General features: G+C 40.2%; 2 protein-coding genes across 2 annotated transcripts; one reads left to right on the top strand and one right to left on the bottom strand.

Annotated features, from left to right (window-relative positions):
- Positions 1-261: 261 nt before the first annotated feature.
- On the bottom strand, positions 262-14,222 carry LOC139739469 (BAG family molecular chaperone regulator 3-like). Its single transcript, XM_071650073.1, has 2 exons — positions 13,998-14,222; positions 262-1,807 (listed from the first exon to the last, which is right to left on the bottom strand). The coding sequence occupies exons 1-2, from the start codon at positions 14,220-14,222 to the stop codon at positions 563-565; spliced, it is 1,470 nt and encodes a 489-aa protein (XP_071506174.1). The 3' UTR covers positions 262-562.
- Positions 14,223-15,857: 1,635 nt separating this feature from the next.
- On the top strand, positions 15,858-17,293 carry LOC139739484 (coiled-coil domain-containing protein 127-like). The gene is made up of 2 exons (XM_071650087.1): positions 15,858-15,984; positions 16,788-17,293. Exons 1-2 carry the CDS (start codon positions 15,858-15,860, stop codon positions 17,261-17,263), a joined length of 603 nt encoding a protein of 200 aa, XP_071506188.1. The 3' UTR covers positions 17,264-17,293.
- Positions 17,294-24,154: the final 6,861 nt, after the last annotated feature.

Consider the following 24,154-nt stretch of genomic DNA (forward strand, 5'->3'; position numbering starts at 1 on the left):
CATATTAAAGAACACCATCGAACAGAGTAGGCAATTTAATGACAGCTGGTTTGAATCAACATAAATAGACTTAAGACTGACGTTGGTATTAGTGCTGGTAACAGCTTTTAGAAGACTCATAATTTTCTTCTGAAAGTGATTCCAATGCCAAAGACACTTTTTCAAAACATGGAGCAACTTTTAGTCAGCTGTGTTGCTCAACAATTAGAGATTCCATGGGTTAAGGGTTTCCCTGTAACCCATTCTTTTTTGCTTCTTGGCTTTATGTCAAAAACAAATTTCAGAAATGGAAAAGAATGTTTCACATGCAAAATGACTGCACACTCTACCGTGTCTCTATCACAAACAATCATGCAGCGGATTTCTTAAAGTCTCTTTCTAGTTGCCATAAACTGCTTTGCATATGATTTCACTTAAAAATATTGATCAGACTTTCTGTTTTAGCATTACATTTTTTTGAACACCTCATCCATTTTAGCCACTCTACAAAATATACATATTTACATTCGCTCTGCTAGAATTGAATATGCACAAACATGATGAAGATGAAGTCCCACTGTGACTAGCTCCTCTGACTGCCTTTCCTTTCAAGTATATCAAGATAGCCCTGCGCTTTGTGCACGGCCTTCTTGCGCTCAGTCCGCACGGCAGGATCGCCGTGAGCCTCGATATTATCCAGCCTGAGCACCTGACGTGTCAGGAGCTCCTCCAGCTGCAGGTACTGTTTGTCTGAACGGGTTCCCTCAAAACTGTCCACCTGGCTGCCCAGTTCGGCAATCCTGACCATGACGTCAGATATTTCCTGTATTTCCTTGAGGTGCGGCTGCTGTGGAGCAGTTTCGCCTTCGCGCTCGCCCTCGCCCTTGGGAGGTTGCTGGTGCTCAGGAGCTGCCGACTTTGGAGAGGTTGGCTCGGGAGCTGCAGACTTTGAAGGGGTTGGCTTTGGTGATTTCTGCGGCGTCGCTGGCCTAGTCCTTGGCGGAGACTGGCCATGCCGTGTGGGACCCCAGTGATTCCGCGTCTGGGCTGCACCTTGCGAGGGACGCTGGCTCTGCGGGGCATCACTGCTGCTGTCCTCTGCAAACTGGGGGAGATCTCCGGACACCATGACGTTGGGCAGTTGGCGTGGAGTGCCAGGTGAGCCCTGCTGGACACGGGACGGTGAATGAGCTGATGGATTTATCTGAGAAGCCTTCTGGCTGATGAGACTCTCGTGGGGGTAGGGCGGCACTGGCGGGGCTACATGCGGGAAGTCATTGCTGTAAGAAGACCCAACAGGAGACTCGCCACTACGCAGCACCTGGATCGGTATTGAAATCGGCTTCTGGTGTCCATTAAAGTTCCTCATGGATGCAGTCATACCCCTTGTTGGATCGTGGCTGCTGCGTCCCGAGGGTGACCCATGCACCTGAACCGGGATGGAGTATCCCTGACCCCCATTTGGTCTACCATTGCTCTGGGGGGCTGGGCGAGCGTTGTTAGACCTGACTGCTCCGCCCCGCTGCAGGACACTTCCCGTCTGCTGTATCGGGACTCGCCGACTCTGCCTCGGACTGTGCATGGTGACCGGCCGCTGCATCGTCGAGCCGATCCGACGGCCGCTCTGCGGACTCACCATGCTCTGGTTGACGAACTTGCCGTCGACGATGGGGAATTCCCTGTGGTGATTCTTGGGGCTGCCATTGCCCCCATGCTCGATCTGGACCGGGCGATGCTGCCAGAAATAGTCTTGCTGGCTGGTAGGGGTCTGAGACAGGTGGGCAGCAGGGATGTGCATCGTGCCAAATGAGCCGTCATTCACTGGCTGCTGTAACAAAGACAAAACAGAAAATTTGCATCAATATTGACAGTATCGATAACATCATCATCAACAGCGTAGGGTGCTACCACAAACCTGCTATCTGTTCACACATGGCAAGTACAATCAACATGTTGACGCTTGCCTGTTTTTAACCCTTGCCTACATGTTCATTCAGACAGTGAGAGAAAAACAATTTCTTTGCAATGCCCCATGGAAACATTAAATTTCCATGTATAAATTCGTTCGATGGCAAAAGACATCACTGTCATCAGGACATGAAAATAATGAACAACAAAACAGCTTGTTTCACACAGTACAATTGTACTCTCACCACTCACAGACCATGAGGAGATGTCATACACAGGAACAAACAAACAAACAAACAAACAGATACACACTAAAAATATTTCTACATATATTTAGAAAGAGATCAACACATACATGTACACAGAGTGATACTAAGAAGTTGGCAGCCTGGTCATTCTGGTTAGGCAGAACATTTGAAAAACAAAAGAGTGTTTTATCCTATTAAAAAATATACAAACATCCAATCTGAGATAATAGACTCATACATGTAAAGTAAAATCTGATTTGCAAAATCAAAAATGTATAATTGCAAACAAACAAAGATTTCCTACCCATCCTGAATAATAACACATTTATACTCGTGTAATATCTGACCAAAACTCCATATTTCATTGTAGGTTCTGGTTTAAGTGGCAAGGGGGGGGGGGGGGTGCATGTAAACAAAGCTGAAGGAAAGAGAGTATGTTTACACCTATTACAAACTCAAAGGCACTATTAAGTTTGATGTGCACAAGTCTTCCTCACAACAAAGCTCCACGGATACCTGATATTCAAATTAACCATTTTCTGACAACACAGATCATAAATTATGTTTGTCATCTATTGAATTCTTGAATGTTTGAAGAAGTACCTGTAGCAATTCTCAATTTTCAGGCCATTTGAAACAAATAATACATTGAACCTTTCTACAAGTGGATGAATCTATTATAGGCACAATGTCAAATATGACATTGTAACAACAATGAAATATTTGCCCAGTTCCGATTCATTAAACAAGCTGCTTGTAATATATTTCACAAAGGCATACCATGCACTATCTTAGAACTTTTGCAAAGGGGCTACAACTGTAAATAACACTGGTTCATGCGCAAAGCGGGTTCAATACACACCGTAAACTGCCGCGCTGAAGTCCCTATAATCCGCATTTAGGATGCCTGTTCCGTTCCTACGTATCACGGAGCTGCGCTACAAAACTGAATCGAATCCAACGTTGTCGAGGAGAGCCAACTCACAGACTGACGCAGCGCCCGAGGACGCCACCTCTTAATAAGCACAGGGGGAGCAGACTAATCACGTTAATTCCTGCCAAACATTCTCGGCCTAGTCTCTGCATCTCAGACCCCTTTTCTGAGCTAACATGAACTATCGGGCAAAGTTTGCCATCTGAAGGCTGTACAACTATAACTTTCATGAATCCGAAAGTACCACACAGGAGCAATGTGCATGTGGAGACTTTATTCCTGGAGAACTTTTTGGAATATTTTCTACTTACACCATTTGTAGCTGAGTTTTATTAAAAATTTTAATACATTATAGGCCTATTCCTCATTTATATAGACTGCTGATATCAAAGGAACATCAATGTATGAAATATCTACACAGTAATGTACGATCTACAGACATTGTATGACTTGGGTGAACATGAAGACTGTGCGGTGCCTCAGAATGTCTTGCATCACAACCCAATGTATAGTACACTGTACTCTCAAAAACATATGTGAACACTTGGTCTGTAGATCTTCTGGCAGGTGAACACTGCCATCATCATTTCGAGGACGGAGAAGGGGTGGGTCCTCCGTTCCGTCGTGTGGCGATACATTTATTACAGGGTGTTAAACACAGGCATGCATGCATGCATGCTTGCATGCACCAGGGAGGTGTCTCTTCCCACCCCACTACATGCACACAGGTGCAGAACGTGATTTCATTTCGGAGGGGCTTTAAACCACAATCTTGGATGCTTGCCCAGTTGTAATGGGGAAGGACTGAGGTATTTAAAGCAGCCAATGCAGCAGGTTTGGCTGCATGAACACAGGTATTCATTCTTCACTGAAGAGTAACCGTGGCGACCAAACCATACAATCAAGTTCTTAAACCAATGCCAGACCTGGTCATGCATGGATAACAATTCATTATGCAGCCAAGGCAGGAATGCAATGTCAATGATTTGGGCCGACAGAACACCTGCTTAGAAAAAATAATGAATTTCTTCCCTTTTCTGTAAGCAGGAATATGGGCAAAAGGTGCAGTGTATTGTACTGTACAGTGAAAAGGTAATGCCCATAGAAGCCATGCCTCCATTTTGTAATAAGCGATGTTAGAATAGCATTTCTCGCTAGAACAGCAACTTCTTGTAGCAACAGCCAATCAGGAAGATGAATTCTAGTTGTTACCATGGCAATTGTCATTCTAGCAAAAAGTGAATATCAAGGCAACTTTAAATGAAACCCCGGTGGAAATACATTGTAACTATCAACATGAGTATTGAAACCTTGAACAGCTGGTTCACTGTCCCATTGTTCATACAGTTGTATAGTACAAATATTTGTAGACTGTCGCACATACAACTGTATGGTAATTTTTGTGAAGAATCACACCTTATTTTACCAAGACTCTCTAGTTTTAACATACTTCAAATGACCACAACATCATGCTGTACATGTAGTTGAAGGCAATGATTGGATCATGTGGGTGAAGGTTAAAGGGGCTGTTCAGGAGACTACACGAAAGATGAGGGCAGTGTTCGTGAACATGTACGTGCAGCTCCTTCCCTTCCTGTCACTCCGCTTCAAAAACACAACAGGATGGTCCCATAGGAGCGTGGGATCACTAACGCCACTCATGTGACCAGCAGGCCGTGCTTCCATTGGGCTAAATTTAGTAGCAAACAGGAAGCCCGGATGGGAGAATCAATTTTCCGACGCGAGGAGAAAGGGGTGGGACTACGCTTCGTTGCGGGAAGGGGCTCGAATCTGGGCTTTAAATGTCAGGGTCGGCTCTGCCAAGGATGTCTGCGAAGGTGACGCAGAGGATTAGTCTCATGAGATCAGGCATTCCTGAATGTAAACAAACAGCAGTCACTTTGTTGAATTTCAAATTGGGGTCCCAAGCATACAATCGTAATTTGTCCACAGTTAACATCCACGCAAGTCAATCCTAATGGGACGGGGAAAATGAATCGACAAAGGCAAGATTCAACTGTGTTACTTCTGTGTGTAATAGAGGATTAACACACATAATAGGGCTACATGTATGAATGTAAATTGGGGTTTTAATTTTCATTGACATACACTGTACAATTTGTAGCTGATCGAAATTCAACTTAAAAGTGCCAAGTTGAACGTACCTACAGGTGATTTTAAAGTTTAATATTGACTTTAAAGTCTCATTACTACAAACCAGAACTTTGCAAGGCCTGCCAAAAGTTATCAATAATTTAGAGTGTTGAAGGATGCAACAATTTTGGTACCAAACCAATGTTATCGCCAGTTCCCCTGGGAATGAAAGTCACAGCCAACAGAGAAAATGAGAGGGCACTTGCCTTTTTTATACTGTATGGGCCACAAACCCAAATGCCCACATAGGTTTTTTGCCTTTTTTATACTGCCCACATGGGCCACAAACCCAAATGCCCACATGGGTTTTGGGGGAGAAATATCTTTTGTAGTGGTGAGCATGTTAATTTTTCATTTTGGAATGACAGTGCTACAAATTTTACTTTGTGTGACACCATTATAACAGCCAATGGGACCATGTGACTTGTCTTCCTTGCTGTTCTGTTTCTTTGTACATGTACATGTACACATGTAGGGGGGGGGGGGGGGGGGTACCGTACACGTATTAAATGTCTGACTGTTGTTTAAAGTTTATTTTCTCCCCAACAAGCTACAATGGGAAGGGAAAGCTGGTTCAAATCACACTTCAACTTCTATAACAGATAAGACACTGTTCATTCACATTGTATTTTCAAGAATCTCATTCAATTACCCAAGCCATTTTATGGTAAAACTGCATGATTTTCATTGCAAACTCACAATTCCTGTAGCCCAGTACATTTGAAAATGTTGGACATTTCTTCAGCGAAGAAAATACAATGTATGTATGCAGTTTAAAGCAAAACATTTGAAATAATCGATGACAGAGAGTTGTATCAAATAATTTCCTATAAATTGTATGATGCTACACTGGCCATCTGTGGCTTCTGCAGTCCAGGAGGTATTACATTGTACATTGTACACTGGCAGGAAACTTGCCCATGAGGGAGCTCTTCGGGAATCACCAGCCTGACATCATAAAGTGTCACATGCAGTCAGTGAAACCTTCAACAAACTATACATGCTGCATGTTGAGTAGTACCAATGACTAGCGGTCGGTTGGTGATGAGGCGACGACATGGAAAGAGGCAGTCCCATGTCGCTCTCTGAAGGCATGCATGCATGTTGGGAGGCTTCTGTGCCATTGGTCGGCCATATCACACCGTGAAAATTCTTTCTTGGATACATTGTACACTGTACATGTGTGATCCAGAGAGGACCTACAGTACACTGTACAATACAAGTACGTGCAAAGTCCTGAACATTGCACTATTCAGCCATGAAAGAATCAGGTACACAATAGGTGTGTTGTGCACATCACAAAACCAACAGAGAAGAGGGCATTGGAAGGATTTCAATATTATACAATCACACTGAATTTTCTTTCGCTCTCATTCTCTCTCAATCACGCACATGAACACTTGTGCTACAGATACAGTAAACGCAGATGATGACTACTAATACCAAAAGCATACGTGTACATGTACAGGTGTATTAATACATGGATTGTACTGTACAATGCATTAAAGCAGCTCAGTAGTTTTGGTGATTGCAATATGAACCAATTAATAATGCCAATCTTGCTCATTTTTTTACTTCATGTACGTACATGGTACAATAGTTCACTCTTGGTACAAACGTAACAAACAGAGTTCTCTTTAACAGTCTATAGATTGCTTGCTATATTTTTTCCTCTTTAAAAAAAATATATATGCTACTTTTTTTTAAATTTTCAGTGCATATTACAGTATGGTGTATGTAAGTCATTCCCTATCATCTCTACTGTGTATTAAAAATATTTTACGTACATGTACTGTCTCAGCAACCTACAATGTACACTGTATTTTACTGTACAGTGATGTGTACAAAGTTTCCATAATTCACTCGCTCAACTGTTTCTGCAGAAATCAGTATCAATCATACATTAACAATGTAAAAATGTACACTGTACCATCTGGACTGTTTCTGGTACAGTACTCTCCGCATAATCGGGTAGGCTCGAGCAGAGCGTTTCTCACCCGATTAAGCGGAGTACCCAATTAACAGAAGAACACGTCTCTTTCACAATTGACACACACAATGTGTATGTACAACAAGTGTACATGCATTGTACACTGCACCAAACACCTAGTGTACACTGAATGCTTAACACGCGTGCTTGCACGGCACATTATGCATACCTTACACTTACTGAGTCACGAGCAGTAATATACTCTCGTTTTATGGACAAATATAATCTTCAGAAAACTTTGTCGTTTGACTGTAGACTCTTCGCTAACACAAAGGCGTTTTCTGAAATGAACATGTCTCTTTGCGTGCACTAGTCACATAGAACGTCGTGTTACTTTTCGAGAAGTGACTGGGGAAAAGCAAAACTACAGAGCTCTGGTGCATGGCCTGATTTTCGTTGCAAACTTCTCTTATTGTGAATGTTTTGTGGAGCAAGGATGGGGCACAGGTGTGTTCAACTCCCGTCTGTCTATGCAATTGGGAGTGCCAGCTACGTACATGTGTAATGTTCATTTACGTGTCGCAATATGTCGGTACTGGTACATTGTATTTTCATGTGTAAATCACTCCCCAAATGATCGGTCTTCATTGCATATTAAGCAGAGAATGCGATTACCGTGAAAATTTTGACATTCATGATTTCTTAAAGTGCTGTACAATTGTATCTGCTATAAAATGTGGGTAGAAATTAGATTAGAAGAAAATTATTTACCCATTTATGCGGAGAGGCAACCCGATTATCAGGTACCACGGTAATTTTAATGAGCATTGGAACTGATTTTGACATTACTAACCAATTAAATGGAGAAACCGTTTAAGCGATACCCGATTACGCGGATTAAAAATGCATAAAATCACATACAGTGTATTTTGTACATAATCCATCACAAAACAACTGACCAAGCTGCACTCATACAATGTATGCTGCACTCTAATTAATCAATCAACTAAATGTGATCTATCAGGGACGAAAGTCAGTGAGAGTACAAACAAATTTATAAAGCGAATTTTTCAAATTTGATCTGGTTCGCATTATCTGTTATTTCTACAGTGTATACTGCACTAAGCCTCTGCACAGCTTTCTATACATGTGTTAGAACCAACCTTTGTTAAACATGAACCTGCATTGAATTTTGAGAGTATCTTATTCTTAATCTGGCCCACTCCCGAACCTAAAATCAGTGAACAGGTATATTCTGCAGAATGTATGTAAAATTTCTGTATGAATGTGCAACTTGCTCCCGTTTTGCACCATGTTCAATACAAGTCTTATGTTGGATCATGAAGCTACTGTACAACCCTATGGTTGGATTGTGCTCAATAAATATGCAGAGTTAGACCGCAAAACAGGTTAACTCCATTCTTGTTCAGTTGAGATATTTGCGATTAAAACTGCTGTAAAAACAAGGAAAATGATAAGAAACTATGACATATTTCTAACTAGAGAAGCACTCTGAGAGCGCAGACCTCCGCCAAGCATGCAGCCCATTTCCACCCGCACTGATCTTGGTCTTCCACAGAGATCAGTGATTTCCACCCATACGTACTGCATTGTGTGCTGAAAGCCGCCCAATTTCACAATATAGAAGCCTTTGTTACGTCATAAACCCTCAGCTGCACCACGTGCCTCGCCCTGGCAGAAACTAGAGCGCGCACTGAGCACGCACTTTAGTGCGCGCATGCAAACCTCAAATACGCGCAGCCTGAACTCCCAAGTTCATTGACCCTACCTGCCAAAGTATCAAAAATCCTTCATAAATTCCCCCAAAATTCTTGGATCACTGCCAAAAGTTAATCGTTTTTTACTTGTGTCATTCTAAACCTTTCCTGCAAGTTTCATCTCAATCCGTTCACTACTTTTTGAGTTATTTTGCACACGGACAAACGAACGAACGAATGAACGAACTAACTAACTTAACTAACAAACAAACCAACGGTAATGAAAACATAACCTCCCCCCTTGGCGGAGGTAATAATAACTTAAAGAATATTCCTTGTAATGTTAATAATACAAGTCAGGTATCACTGGAAATGTTTGATTTTGCTTTATCTCATGATGGTCTTGAATACTCAAAATGTTAAAAAATGGCACTTATCCCATTTTACCATCAAACTCTTCGTGTACAAAGTCAGTTGTACTCTAAACTCATCAAAACTTAAATCTACGGCGTCTTCAGGCCTATGAATCACAAGACACCGTCCTCGTAAGGTCACCCTCTGCTTCTTTCCTCTCACAGTTTACATTGAAAGAAAACAGTGCAGAGGTGAATCAATGAGTACACATACATGTAGTGAAACAGGTGGGAGGGGCACTTGTCCCTGAACATTTCCTACAATGTGCTTCTTAAAGGGATCGTTAAGTTTTGGTTGAGACCTTACTTCAAGTTTCTAACATTTTGGGGTGAGATAACGAGAAACCTCTCGTGAAATATGAAACTACATGTAATTCCAAGAGGAAACGTTTACATTTGACAAAAATTGGTTTTGAAATGGTGGAGATACCCAAAACAGTGCAATTCTAATAAAAAGTGGGACCCACCTTTTATTAAGATTGCTTTGTTTTACTTTTTTTCGGATATATACATTGTACATTGTATATCTCAGCCATTCCAAAACCAATTTTCATCAATAAACTCTGAATTCCTCATAGAATGGTATGCTCTGTACTATTTCACAAATGTTTTCTTGATATCTCGCAAAAAATTAAAAGCCCAATCCTCACCTCCACCAATATTATACCATCCCTTTAAACACATGTGATACATGAACACTAAGCCATTCATGTCCCTTTTGGCTAGTAACAAATTGGTTAAGAGTGGACTGTCTCACTGTATCAAAGATTTCAAACAACCTTGGTCAACATTAGACTACCCCTGCCCCTTGTTTCATCTAGTGGTTTTCGATTATTTTGCCATTCTGTGAATCAGCCTATCATCTGTTGTGTCCAAAACTTTGTACCTTTCCCTCACAAATGAGCTGCCAACATTTGGGCCAAGCAATCAGGGAGCTGTTTGAATCCAACAGTGAAGCACATTGAGTTAATACAGTATGAAGTCAAAAGGACTACACAGTATCCTATTTATATTGTAGAACCCCAATTTCTAGTTTGCAGGCATCCTATTACAGTGTGAATGTTAGAATCACTTGTTCTTAAGTGTCCTCTGTAATAGCAAATTTAACAATCATCTGGTTATTTAAAATGAACCCCAACTCGGTAGACTCTGCCCTCTTTCCATTTTCTTGATTAAATAGAACTGTCAAGATCCAAAGAGTTTATTATGATACAGTAAATCAAAGAATAACCATAACAGCATTCGGGGAGTTAAAGGACAAGTTCACCTTCATAAACATAAGGATTGAGAAAATGCAACAATATTAGTAGAACACATCAGTGAAAGTTTGAGGAAAATTGGACAATCGATGCAAAAGTTATGAATTTTTTAAATTTTTGTGTTGGAACCGCTGGATGAGGAGACTACTACAGCTTGTGAGTCATACGCGTACAACAGTATAAAGAAAATATAAAAGAAAATTCAACATATTTTCACTTTTTTCGCATAACAACAGAGCAATTGACTTGCCTCTTTCTAAAGGCAGGGGGAATAATATTACCCATAACATTTATCGGTAACGAGTCAGGGGAATGTGTACTTTTTTCAAAAGATGGAATTTTGTGAAATTCTCTTTATATTTTCCTTATATTGTTGTACGCATGTGACATCTAAGTTATTCATACACTGCAGTAGTCTTCTCATCCAGCGGGTACTGCAAAAAAACTTCAAAAATTCATAACTTTTGAACGGATTGTCTGATTTTCCTCAAACTTTCAATGATGTGTTCTTCTAATTTTGCTACATTCTCTCAATCCTTATGTTTATGAAGGTGAACTTGTCCTTTAAGTACATTTTGTATGTAAGTTGATAAAGGTCAACACTTTATACATGTTGTATTCACATATTTTCTTATCATTATAATTCTATTATTATCTTTCAGGGCTTCCTAGCAATTCGCTGCTCTCCTCACCCCCTCCCGAACAACCAGAGAAGGAAAACACATTATCAGAGGGTCCACTTGATGAGCATTGTACCAGCACAGAATAATTTTATCTATTAAAGAGCGGCCATACATACAGACCTTCCAGCGTACTTGTACCTTTGACACAAACCCAATTGAGGGAGGTGATCAATAATGTGGGTTTGTTTGTTTGTTTGTTTGTTTTCCTCTGGGTATACAAGGAATGATCACACTTAACTAGAGCTCATGTAGACTCAATATTTTAAAATTCCTTCAGTTCCAATAAACCATTGTGCCAACCACTGTGTCCAGAGCTCTGCTACTTGATTTGAATTAATTATAATCATATGTAATGACAAATATGTAGTTAATTTAAATTCTAACAACTCATTCTTCGCAAGCTCCATGGTGTATGCTGCTGTTGTGCGCAATCTAAAACTGAAGCTAACCATAATCTACTCATCTGTAATTTTTCATAAATATGATGGAATTATGTGCTTCAAAACCAAGAGCTACACTTTGTAACAATTAATGTTCAAATAATTGTGGCAAGTTGCATGAAGATAGGTGGGAAGTGTTCCTAAAGCTCACAGGAGCACAAGCATTTTACGATTATGTAAATGTACACTGTACAGACACACAGACACACACAAGTTCATGCATGCTCTAAGAACTGCATTAATTTCTGTAGAGGGGCTACTTCTTTCAACTTGCCATAGGGTCTAGACCTACAGTGTAGTAATCATTTGTAATTTTGTACTGAGTTTTTAGGTCCCTGTTACAACTGTACTTCAAGGCTTCCATAACCTTTTCACTGGAGCATTAGATGGCTAACTTCAGTTTCAGATTACCGGTATATATGCAGGCAGCATACATGCCACAATGACGAATTTAATACATATTGTAGAAGCTTGCAAAGAGCGAAATGTTTTGAGCAACAACATGAATAAAGTTGACGTCGTCATCAATGCTTCCTGATAAAAATTAATGACAGGAGTAAAAAAAAGTTCCCGAATATTTCCTGTCATGTTGGTGGAATTTGGTTTTATGGAATTTTGAGACATCTTAAAATGGATATATGAATGCACATTTTTATTAGTGCCAGCTAACCTCCCATACAGCATGGAGCATGACATCAGCTCTTGAAAGACAGGTTCGAGCAACAACAAAGTCGAACAGTTTCGAGAACCCAAAAATCTACGAACTACAGCAAAAAGAAATTCTTTCTACCATGAGTATGGATGAGGATTTCATACACAGGTAAAAGTTTCTAGATTCAGACAAAATAGACTTCTGCCTAGTCTATTCAGAAATGTTTCAGCCCCGTTTGACTCGTGTGACTATTGACTGTCGTTATTCCTTCACATTTTAAGTGTGTCTTTCAAAGTTTTTAATTTGATTCTATTCTCGACAGAACCTATCTGCAACTCTTTAAATTGAAAAAAATAAATGAATTTCCAAAAAGCATTCTGAGAGCTCAGACCTCTGCCATGCAGCTCGTTTCCATCCGTACATTACAAGCTGGAAATTGTCCGTTTTCCAACTGCTATAGAACTTCAAAGCCTTTTGCTTACGTTATCTTCCAGCTGCGTGGCACCTCGCCCAAGCAGAACACACGCTTACAAGATGTATGTTTTTAGAGCATCTGAATATACTGTAAAAATTGAAATTTTCGCGCATTTCGCACAATCCATCAGAAACTAGCGCGAAAATAAAAGCACTCGGATATTTTTGTAAGCCATTTGTTCCAGTAGTTAATGTTTTCATTCTGCTGAATTATAAACACACAAAACTCTTCTCACCAGGCCAAACGTGAAATATATAGTCATGAGAAAATATCCACTTTTACAGTGGTACCGTTAAATGCAAACCTCAAATACGGGCAGCTTGAACTCCCAACCGAAGTTCATTGACCCTACTAACTGCAAAAAGATTTTTAAAATCCTTCATAAAAATTCCCGGATCACTACCAAAATTTAATCATCTGTTCATTGACCTTGTGTCATCAATTTTTTCCGCAAGTTTCATCCATATCCATCCACAACTTTCTGAGTTATTTTTGCACACAAACAAACAAACCAGCAATGGAATAATATTCCATTATGCCAATGAAAACTGACCTCCTCAGAGACTCCAACTCTCCCGGTTTCGACGGGAGATTTCCCGCCGAAAGCCCATTTTTGCAAAATCTCCCGTTCTCCCGCTTGAGATTTTATATAATTTCTCCCACCCTAGCTCTGTGTCTCCTGCTTAAAATGATTTCTTACTTAAATTTAAGTGTCATTGTTTGTTGAAAATAAGCCTTAGATAGCACAAAAGAGCATCTAGAACCCAGAGCTTGGACCCCGGCCATAAGGAACTTCGCACACATCAAGTTGGAGTCTCCCGTTTTGCTAGGGGTTTCAGGCAGGAGAATCTCCAGTGCCAGATCAGAAGGTGCTTGGGGTGGGAGTCTCTGCCTCCTTCCTTTCATCCAGTCCCACCATGCCCACTCTTGGCAGAGCCGAGGTAACCAAAGCTTTGAACAGAAGCATTTTTACTAAAAGGTTTGATGGATCTGAGACTCGTGAGATCAGCTGATCAACTCGGCTATGCTAGTCGCACGTCCGAATAACCCTACCCAATTAAGTTTAATTTAGTGACATGACACCGAGTCCTGACTTGAATCTATGAAACTCCAGCAGGTTCTACTGTGATTATGAAATAAATCTTCTTGAGAGAAAACAGACTGATCAAGATCTGAAAAACGGTCCATCACATCAGATACTAACCTGCATATTTCGGGCACTCGCTGGTTGATACTGTTCATGCTGAAATTCAGCTGCTGTTTCATCTCTGGGATCGTCCCATGTCGTGGACCGGGCAGCGTGGTTCACGAAGAACGGCCACTTGGTTCCAGGATCGATCAACATTTCCCAATTCGGAGGAAGAGGGTCGTCTATTGTAACTGGTCGAATTTTCGGTGGTTTTTGGCTCGAACCATCCTGATGATCCATTATATACTCTCTTCCAATGATATATCCGGCTTATGATCTGGCATATTACCCTGCGACCCGTTCCTTTATGTTGCTATGGGACCGTTTCAACTCCAGTTTCCCGTACCTTCTGGTACTGTCTTTGCTTCTAGAAGCCTCCCGAATAGCTTAGTACATGTACAGTGCGTATGCTTCATAATGATGATTTTGGGCTATGACGTAGTCTTTTGAATAGGCTTGCAAATTTATCACCACACCGCCAGACGCAACCTTATCCACGATGAAAGCTCTCTTATCGACAAATGTATCACTTTTAATCTATGTTCTGTTTTCAACATGATGATATTATTTCATCTTGATAACCAGTTTTTTGCACTTTATTCGGATGTGATCATTCAATATTTTTGTTACATGCACGAATATGTAAAAGAGACTTGAAGCAGTCGAACACATCTCGACGAATAACCTCTATTTACAAAGACACTATATGATTGGTTTATGTGGCTGCCTTTTATTACTCTAGACCAATCACGGATAAGTACAGACATAAAAAAAGTAACCCTCATTCATTATCATCCTCCCTCGCTAATACGGAAGTGATACTCAGTCGTGTGTGCATGTAGCGTGAGTTGATTACCGATGTGTCGCAGTCGTGAGCTTCAGTTGTCTGAACGCTGTACACCTGCATGACGTGAAGGTACGAATGGTATGCGGCGAAACTCTGTGGGAGCCGCCGCCGGGAGGGAGAGATATTACTGAGTGGGCTGATGATGATGCCGCTGGCTGAAATGTTCGAGTCAGGGTGTACGTGAGAGCGATCTGTGCCGTGCATCCAGTTTTTGTGACGTGCCAAAAACAGCAGGTATGATGTGCTTAGAAGTTAGAAATCCTCACATTTTACATCCTGCAGTTGCAGATTGTATTCCATGGCATGTGGCATGCAGTAGTTTTGATAAAAATCACTACGACACTCACCAACGTTAGATTCTAGATTCTTCATGCAACCAGGGACTCCCTGATGCCTGATGGTTAGTGGTGCAACAGCCAGATGCCTGATGCTAGGTGCTTGCATTTAGACTGCAGACATCATCAACGATCATAATAATAAATTTACATCAATATTATCATATGAATATTCTTTTTGCTCTTTCTGCATTCCTTGTGAATTGAGCAAAAGTCAGACTCTACATTTTATCTACAGTGGAAGCAAGAGACTGAGAGGGGTGAAGGTTGAAATGTGAATTTTCTTCAATTTGTCTCCCTCTTTACAAATTTATGAAATTTGTGAGATCACAACCGCTGGTCTGTAATGTGACAAAATAAAGACAGCTTATAAATTTGTGCGGAATCGTAATTTTCTGTGAAATTTCACTTTATTTGTGAGTTGTACTTGTAAATATAAAGATATCAGTGACTACAATTCTAGATGAGGTGAAATCATGTCATCACCAACACTTCACAAGACTCTATTGAATGAAAGTCTAATTAACCTTTCAAATATTTTCAAAATCTCACTGTAGAATTTTGATATAGGGCCTACAAGTCTAAACTGTTTCCATGCATGGCTACAACCACTTTTCTAATGTCATTGCAAATTATACAATCATTCTTGACTGAAACAGACATTTTTCTGTCCTTGTCAGCCCTGCAGCCAGGATGAATGTCATGAACGACCTCAACATCCCACCCGATCCCCCCGAGACCTGGAAGGCCAAGCTGAGTCGGATTGTTATGGATTATGTCCTCCCTTATGGAGTTCCATATGTTATCCCCATCTTCCTAGGTAAGTCAGTGCTGGTCAGAGAATCAATGAAGTGTAATAGTTTACGTACGTGGGACCATGTGACATGATGTCTTTTTCATCGGGACACATCACCAGAAAGCGTAAATGACTTCGTCATGTATAACAAGGAAACCTGTTAGAGAACTACATAGAAGGAGACAGTCCAAACATTGTCTGCTAGCTGCTAGCTTCAGTTTGTTGCATTGTGAGTGGAAGAGTCAGTGCTGATAGAAATGTAATTGTACAGACCAGAAATAAAGTCAAATTTGTGATCATTGATTTAATGACAAATCTTGTGCAAGTTGTGGGTCTTAAGATTCTGTAAGCACTGAATAGACAATAGCTCTACATATTGACATGTAGCGTTATCAGACAACTTACATTTTAGTATAATGTACCAGCACTTTAAGTTTGGGTATTCCTTTAAAACCCTGATAAAAACCTATATCTTTGTTATGAAATGCTGTCAACAGAATTGCAAAAGAGATAACTTGTAAAGTAAAGAAGAGTGACACAAACCTTTGACTGTAAAGTTTTAGCTACTCTGCATTCCATAGAGAAACAAATTTGTGATGATTAATATAATCATGAGAATGTAAGCCACTGAAAATTTGCTTTCTTGCTCCCCCCCCCAAAAAAAAAATAGAAACAGAGAAGTGGTTATGTGCTTTTGAAAACACAACATTGTAATGCAGTCAGACATTTAAAGCAGATGCGCGACATATTTGATACAAAATGCTTTTCATGGGGCAGCCTCATTTCTTGTTGAATTGTTCTGACACCCACAAATCTCTTAACTACAGCCTGGAAATATACCAGGCCTTCATCTACAGGAACCGAGGAAGATGAGACTGAATCGCTGAGGATGCGATTGGTGGACTTGAAGAAGCAGCTGAAAAACTTCCAGGGTCACGTGACCAATGTCGAGTGCACCGAGCTCCGTCAACTGAAGCAGATCGATCGCGACCTGGACAGGATCTCGAAGATGCTGGTCGAGCGGCAGGACATTTTCTGCAGTCCCATCCGCCGCCGGGAGCTGAGAGAGAAGGTTGAGAAGGACCTGCGCGACTTTGCCTACACGCGCAGTTACGAGAAGGACCTGCACCTCTACCGTGACCTCGAGGACATCCTGGCCAGGGACAAGCACTGCGGGAGGACAAGGGAGGAGAACGGGTGCCTAATGTGGGTGTACCTGGACCTGTGGCGGACCAAGACCCGCCTCATGGCACAGGACAGGGTTCTCAGGGAGGTGAAAAAGTACCAGACGGAACCGAAATGACCCACCCAGGACTGAGAGACAGACTGGTACCGTAACGTCTTCCTCAGAAGAAGACTTGCTACGGTGTGTTGCCTATGCGTTGCCCCAACTGTCCATGCTATCACCACATCCAAAGTATATGATAGCACTGACTGGTGCAATTACTTTCTTTCCTATTGAAGGTTCGTGGCAGAAGTCCGTTGGTGAATATGTACATGTACTAGGTGCAATCAAACTTTGACTCGATCAGAAATCAGACAAATCTATGCTGGTTCCAAGAAAAAGAAAAAAAGAAGGGCCTCTGCTGGTGTGTTACAGTGCCCAGACTGCCAGTGTAATCTTGATGTCCCAAGTATTAGTGTGCAGTTATGCAATTAGCCGGTATTAACTTTTCTCTATCAAAAGTTTATGGCAGTAGCCAGTGTGATTAGTGTGCCAGCTAGGTCTGGACAAAGCTAAGAATGGCAGAAAAGGGGGAAAACATGGCACTTTAGAACCAGAATGTGGACAATAATTGTAAGCGGCATATTTCTGCTGCAAGAAATTACAGTGCTTCTTCTATTTTTATCTGTGTGCTCCCCACCAACCCCCCATTTTGATGATTTGGATTGCATTGTGTTATGCATGCCTCTCTCTTTATATTTTGCTGCAGTTTTACACAGAATCATACTGGTGATGAATGAATAGTCGTGCATTCAAACTCAGAAATCAAAGTTTGTCACATTTTCAAAAAGTAAAAACAAGGCTTCATGCACAGGAAGTTAAATTGATCTTTGGATTGATATCACACTGTAGGAAGTACAGGATTTCCCTTCTGAGCTGATGCAAGTTTTGCAAATCTGTTTGCCTGCCCAAAATTAATAGAGAGCAAAGTCTACTCAACACAGCACTCTTGTCCCTTCGCTAATAATTTACCAGTTGCTTGCTTGGGGCTTTCACCATGCAGACTACCAGATTTATTTCATAGGTACTAAACAAGAGAGGGGTGCATTATCACCATCAGTCTTCAAAAGTTTAAAATAGTTAAGTTTTAGGACTGGGAGAGACTTTCAGTGTCCAGACTACCTCAACAGTGTTAAAAACATACGAGATCACAGAATGTATTATTCAGTATTAAAGACATTATTTACTATTTGCAGATGAAACAAAATCCCACCTTTAGTGCATCAAAATGGTTCTAAAATGTGACTTAGGATAGAAACAGCCAATGTAAAACATTTAATCTGTATAATCAATACTAAATATTGTTGAATATACAAAAAGTGAACAATAGTTATAATAAAATTGTTTCTAGATTAAACCGTCTACAGTTATGGTTTAACAAGAAAAATAAATGTTTTGTGATACAACTGACCTACACATAGGGCCTATGCATCAAATGTGATAACTTGAACACATTTAAAATCACTGCTCCCAGTACAAAACTGTACCTTAAGTCAAAGCAAACGTCACAGGTACTCAGTATGTCAAAACCAAACAAACAAACAACGACAACCCTTGTCATGCTTGCTGAAGCCCCAGTCACACAGTGCCTTACGATTGGTTACGTCCGCCGCGGATAGATATGGATGAGTGGACGCAGCGTGGACACAGGTGTCAGCAGGGTCGTATGTAGACTAACTGTCCATAACGAATCCGTGAAGAAACGCAAAATAATGGCGCCAAGCTTTTTGAAATGTTCAACATTTCGCATAGGGACTCCACGGATGCAGACTTATGCAAGTAACTGTAACTGAGTGTAACTATCCGTAACTGAAAGTAACTATCCGTAGCTTGGATGCAGACCATCCGCAAAAAATGTTACCTCCTGTCCATTTGCGTCCACCTTAAGTATCCGAAATTATCTGCAAGTTAATGTATCACAACACTTATGTCCGCTTACGGACATTTACATACAGTTACGGATGCTGCGGACAATTATGCACATCCCTTGACGTCTTTCATTTTCCAAGGTGACAGATTCTTTAGTTTAATGAGCCTCCTCTCCATGAGTATCGTCTTTTTCCTCCTCCTCCTCTTCTTCTTCTTCCTTGCCATCATCATCCAGTGTCTGGACCGGGGGTCTCATCCTGCACCTGTCAGGATCAGCAACCTGTAATGAAAAGAAGCAATGAATGCACAATAATCAATATTATTCAATCATCATGAATCATATTATGAAAATCAAAATTGCAAATCAACTCGTCTCTCTCCTCAGGTCAACCTTAAAAAAAAAGAAAAAACCAACTGTGATTAAATAAACATCAAGTCATGAAATGGCGAAAACAAAAGTCTAATAATTGTGCTGAAGATGTTCATCATCGTGGTAGTAACTGAAAGAAATAAAGCTAATCTGTCTCATGACGCGAGGTAAACATGAAAAAATGATTATAACATTTCTTCAGTTTAATAATTATTTACCTTGCTTGTTGATCTTGAGGATTTCGTGTGAATATGGGAGAGTAAGAATTTGAAGTTGCTGTCGGTCGTCCTGTCCAACTCTGTTATTCTTTTTGCTCCCTCGCCAGTTTTGTGCCGATTCTCCCGCCCTACGGTATCTCGGATATATTTCACGCGGTTTCTAAGTTGGAGGACTGTGACACCTAGCTTGTCTGCCTTCACTGCATAGAGGGCATTGCAATGTTCTTTGTTCTTGTGATCGGGGTGCTGAAAATAAAGGAGAATGCAAAAGGCATTTCATTGGATTAATTTCTGTTTCTGAATTTCTGTCAAAACAAACAAACAAACAAATATTTGTGCCATGAGCATGTATGTAAACAGTCAAATGTATAATGAAAGAATAAAAGGAATGGAGCAGTTTATACCTTAAGATCATAGTAATAATAATAATAATAACAAAATTCGTATATAGCGCATTTCAGACTTAAAAAGAATTTCTATGCGCATAACAAACAAATTATACCATAATACAAAATATAACAAAAATTGCAATTTACCAAATTTATACAATATTTTACTCTACAATAACTATTTCTTATACATACATAAAGGCTCAGAGTTGCCAATACATCTGACATGATTACATTAATAAGTTCAAATTCAACAAACATATGCTATTTTATAGTATATTTTAAATAATCATCGAGTTCTGGCTTCCTGGTGAACCAGTCATGGAGATCATCCAGTTGTTCATTTGTAAGATGACAGGTGGGCCCCTTTGCCTTCTTCTTTTTCTGCCTTTTGTATCGGGGACTCCTTCTGGGCCACCTCCTGGGCCACGTTCTGCGCCTCCTTGTGAACATCCTGGACCACCAGTTGTCCTTCTGCGTCTCTTCTTGTGCCACATCCGTCGCCCTCTCGTGGGCCTTCTCTTGTTCTACGCTCTCTGCCTCTTCGTGGTCCTCCTCTTTGGTTACCTTCTTTGCCTTCGCTTGGGCATTTGACTCGTCTATGGGAGGAAGGGGACCAAAAAAAAAAAGTGGAAGATCAGTGATATGAATTTGAAGAAAATTAATGAAATTGGGGCATGAAATTTAAACTTGAAGTAAAAATCACAAAGAAGTTTTTGCAGCAAAAAGCTACATTACAAGCATGTGAGCTTACCGTGTCACGTTTGTTTTCACCTGCCGTATCCGCCTAATCTGCTTGGGCCTCCATCAATTGTTAAGAGTTCCTCCTGCATCTCTGCCTCATCTTTGGGGGACTGTTGCCTTATTGCCCACTTCAGCCATTCCCTGGCCCTATACCACCTTGCTTCTTGGAGGGAAACTTTGGGGCCATGACTAGCTAGAACCGTGTTTTCTCCATGCATTAATGTCATAAATACACTGACTGAGCAGGAATCGTCAGAGAATACCACATTGTCCATAATTATGCATAACAATCTGTAACTATTTTTAAGTATCCGAAAATATCCGCAACTCTCCTTAAATATTCCTAACTCTCCGTAAGTGTTCAGAAGTATTCAGAAGTTTACGCAAGTCAAAAGAGCAAATTGCATGTCAGTTCATAAGATTATCCGCAAGCGGACGCAAGTATCCGCATCTGGTCGTATCTGTCCATGTCACCCACGTTTTTTCCCCCTTTTTTTGTAAAATTTTCTGGTGATGGCAAGGTATCTACGGGAGTCTGCAGAAAAAAAATGACTCTTTTTAACGTAATGCCGGACGCAGAGCATTATGTGACTGGGGCCTGAGAATAGATCGGTAGATACGATCCAGTTTTAAATGATTGCTCTCAGGCTTAGGCCTAGAGACCAAAACTATAACACTGCTAACAAGTATACTCAGTTTGTGTCGAAGGAAATAGGAGCAGCAGATTGATATGACACGATTATATCCTCTTCTAAGTACCAGGTACATGTACCTTATTCATTATCAATGAATAGCCAGGAGGCTAGGATCGAACTGGTCCCCTGCATGTGTACAGTACACCAGAAGGAAATGCTCTGTAAAGTAGTATTCTTCTCTTTGTGCCAAAGGTGGCATGCAGAGAGTGAGGCGTTCAAGGTTAGGATATGCCAGGGGAAATCGGGGATAAGGATGTTACTGCTTCCACCACACTTCAACCCTGCATGTTTTGGGGGTTATGATGACCCTTGACAGGAATTGATGTAATAAATGGTATGAATGGTTTGTCATAGAGAAAACCGATTGAAAAATGATGCTCCTCAACCAAAATTGAATTTATAAAGACCCAGAGAGGATGATTATTAACTTTTGTCTTGTGCAGAAGCCCTTATGTTGTTTGTGTTCTATTTTGTTTGCTTTTTTTTTTCTTTTTTTTGTGTGGTCTAAACAAAGCTGAAATATTGTACTGAAATGAAGTATTGTACATTTGGATGGGATGCCCTGAGTACCGGTAACCATTTTATCAGCACTGGGCATCCTTTGCTTTAAGCTTTGTCACCTTTATTTCAGCACTGGGCATCTTTTGCTTTAAGTTATGTTCCTTTTTTTTGGGGGGGGGGGGGGGGTGGCAGTTATTTTCATTTTTTTTTTATGTGTGTGTGTGCCATGATGGTTTTATTTTGCACTGTATTATCAATTGGTTTGTACATGTAATCTGTAACATTGCCAATGACTGTGCAAGGTAATTCATGAATCTATCAAGCATATTACCAATCCATTATGTGTAGTAATGACTTTCGAAAAAGAGAAGTATTTGGACATATAGGTTGATGATTTGCCGTCTTGCCCTGCAGTGATGTGTTATTAATTCCTTGTGAAGTTCGAGGTTGATTTTTTATGAGGTCAATAAATTTTTCCTTGGCCTCTGATGGAATCAAAGTATGCAAAGTTTAAAGGAGACTTCCAGATGATTTTCAGATTTTTACGTTTCAACAACTGTAAATCAGTTATACTGAGTACAGAGTGTAAGAATTTATGATGATTGGGATGAAGAATAAGAATGTTTTTGAAATTTATAACAAATTGTAATGAACAGGGATGATGACATGGCAGCCTCACCATAAGAATGCATACATTATAAACAGGTGAACTTGCAAGCAAGCGGTATTGTAATGGAATTGCTTTGCTCCGTACATGACTTGAATATGTGAGCCTCCTATGTCATCATCACTTTTCAGTGTAATTTCTTTAAGGTTTTTAAAAATATTGTTTCTCTGCTCAAGAACCACAGTAAATTCCTCAAATCTATACATGAAGCTGTTGATTTATGAACTACATGATGTGAAATTATGAAAATCCGTCTGGAATACCCCTTTAATGTAATTATGTGGTACTTGCTGTCAAGTTGGGCATTTGCCAAATTTAATGTCTACACTGCCACCCCTGGGGGAAAGCAATACAATTGCTTCACAAAGCCATGGCCATTTTCCATCAAATTCTTGGCAATATCGAAGCAGTATTTTTTTCTTTTTGAATTTGACAAGATTCCCTAAAGACTTAATTTGCAAGTGGAATACCAGTTTTATGCTTATACTGTGCTTTCATTATTCATAATAATGAACTGAACATGTTTTCCTTTAATTCATTACCTTTCCGTCGACTGTTGAAGGTATGTTACAGTGACTTTTAAGTACAGAGCAGACATTACTTAAGTTCAGGTTCAAATGTGAATGTCTAGATGTGAATGTGAGTTGAATGGTGAGATTTCTTTCAAGTGAACCACTGCTTTATCACTGCCACACAGCTAATACAGTCAGCCTTGCTTACAAACTGTAAGTCAACCTCGCATAAGTCAAATAATCACCTATAAAGTCAAAGGTCTTTTCAAGTCCTCTTCTCTTTAAATTTTATTGATTTTAATTCCTCATAAGTCTAATTTTCTCTTAAAAGTCGAAGTTATTTCTTCAGTCCAAATACATGTAGATATGGCTTAGGCAAGGTTGACTGTACCGCTATACTTGTAACAGGTATATGTATCAACAATGTTTAAGTTTCATGAGAGAAGTTTGTAAATTTTGCAAGTTTCAGAAATATATCATGCATCTTTGTGTTCATATAAAATGGTGTTGATGAGTCAACCTGCTCTGTTTTCCATCCCTATTCTATCCCATGTCCGATATTCCATTACTGCATTTCAATAACTGGTTTCTTTTTTAGTACTATGTACTTTTTCAGTGAGATGGGTACCAATTATGACGAGGTACACATAAAATCGGCTGTCCCAGTGCCCTTGTTTTATCAGGGTTTCCCAAGTAGTATATTTCTCATTGTGGACAAGTGAAGCAAGCATACAGCTATATCTCTTTGTATGTACATTTAACATGGTGCATTCAAGACTATGTATTTGATTCAGTATTATTGGCAATACGTGTACATAAGTTTCAATTTAATTTCTGTACTAGCTTAATGTATCAGAAATTTACCTGAACATACATGTACATGTATATGATGCTTTCCCATTATGCAGTGTGAAAAATCTTGGCATAAATTTACAGATGTGGTTTAATTTACTTCAATCATTGATAAACAGGCATACCTTGCACATGAGCTGTTTTATGTGTAT

This window comes from Diadema antillarum, unplaced genomic scaffold, assembly GCF_040938485.1.
Source record: "Diadema antillarum isolate AM-2024a unplaced genomic scaffold, OU_Dant_1.0 seq00000799_RagTag, whole genome shotgun sequence".
Taxonomy (NCBI): Eukaryota; Metazoa; Echinodermata; class Echinoidea; order Diadematoida; family Diadematidae; genus Diadema; species Diadema antillarum.

Excerpts from the sequence above, each read along its gene's own strand:
- LOC139739469 (XM_071650073.1), bottom strand. The coding sequence starts at position 14,222 with ATGGATCATCAGGATGGTTCGAGCCAAAAACCACCGAAAATTCGACCA. Across the intron at positions 1,808-13,997 it reads CGAGTGCCCGAAATATGCAG|CAGCCAGTGAATGACGGCTC; the intron begins GTTAGTATCTGA and ends TCTTTGTTACAG.
- LOC139739484 (XM_071650087.1), top strand. The coding sequence starts at position 15,858 with ATGAATGTCATGAACGACCTCAACATCCCACCCGATCCCCCCGAGACC. Across the intron at positions 15,985-16,787 it reads TGTTATCCCCATCTTCCTAG|CCTGGAAATATACCAGGCCT; the intron begins GTAAGTCAGTGC and ends TCTTAACTACAG.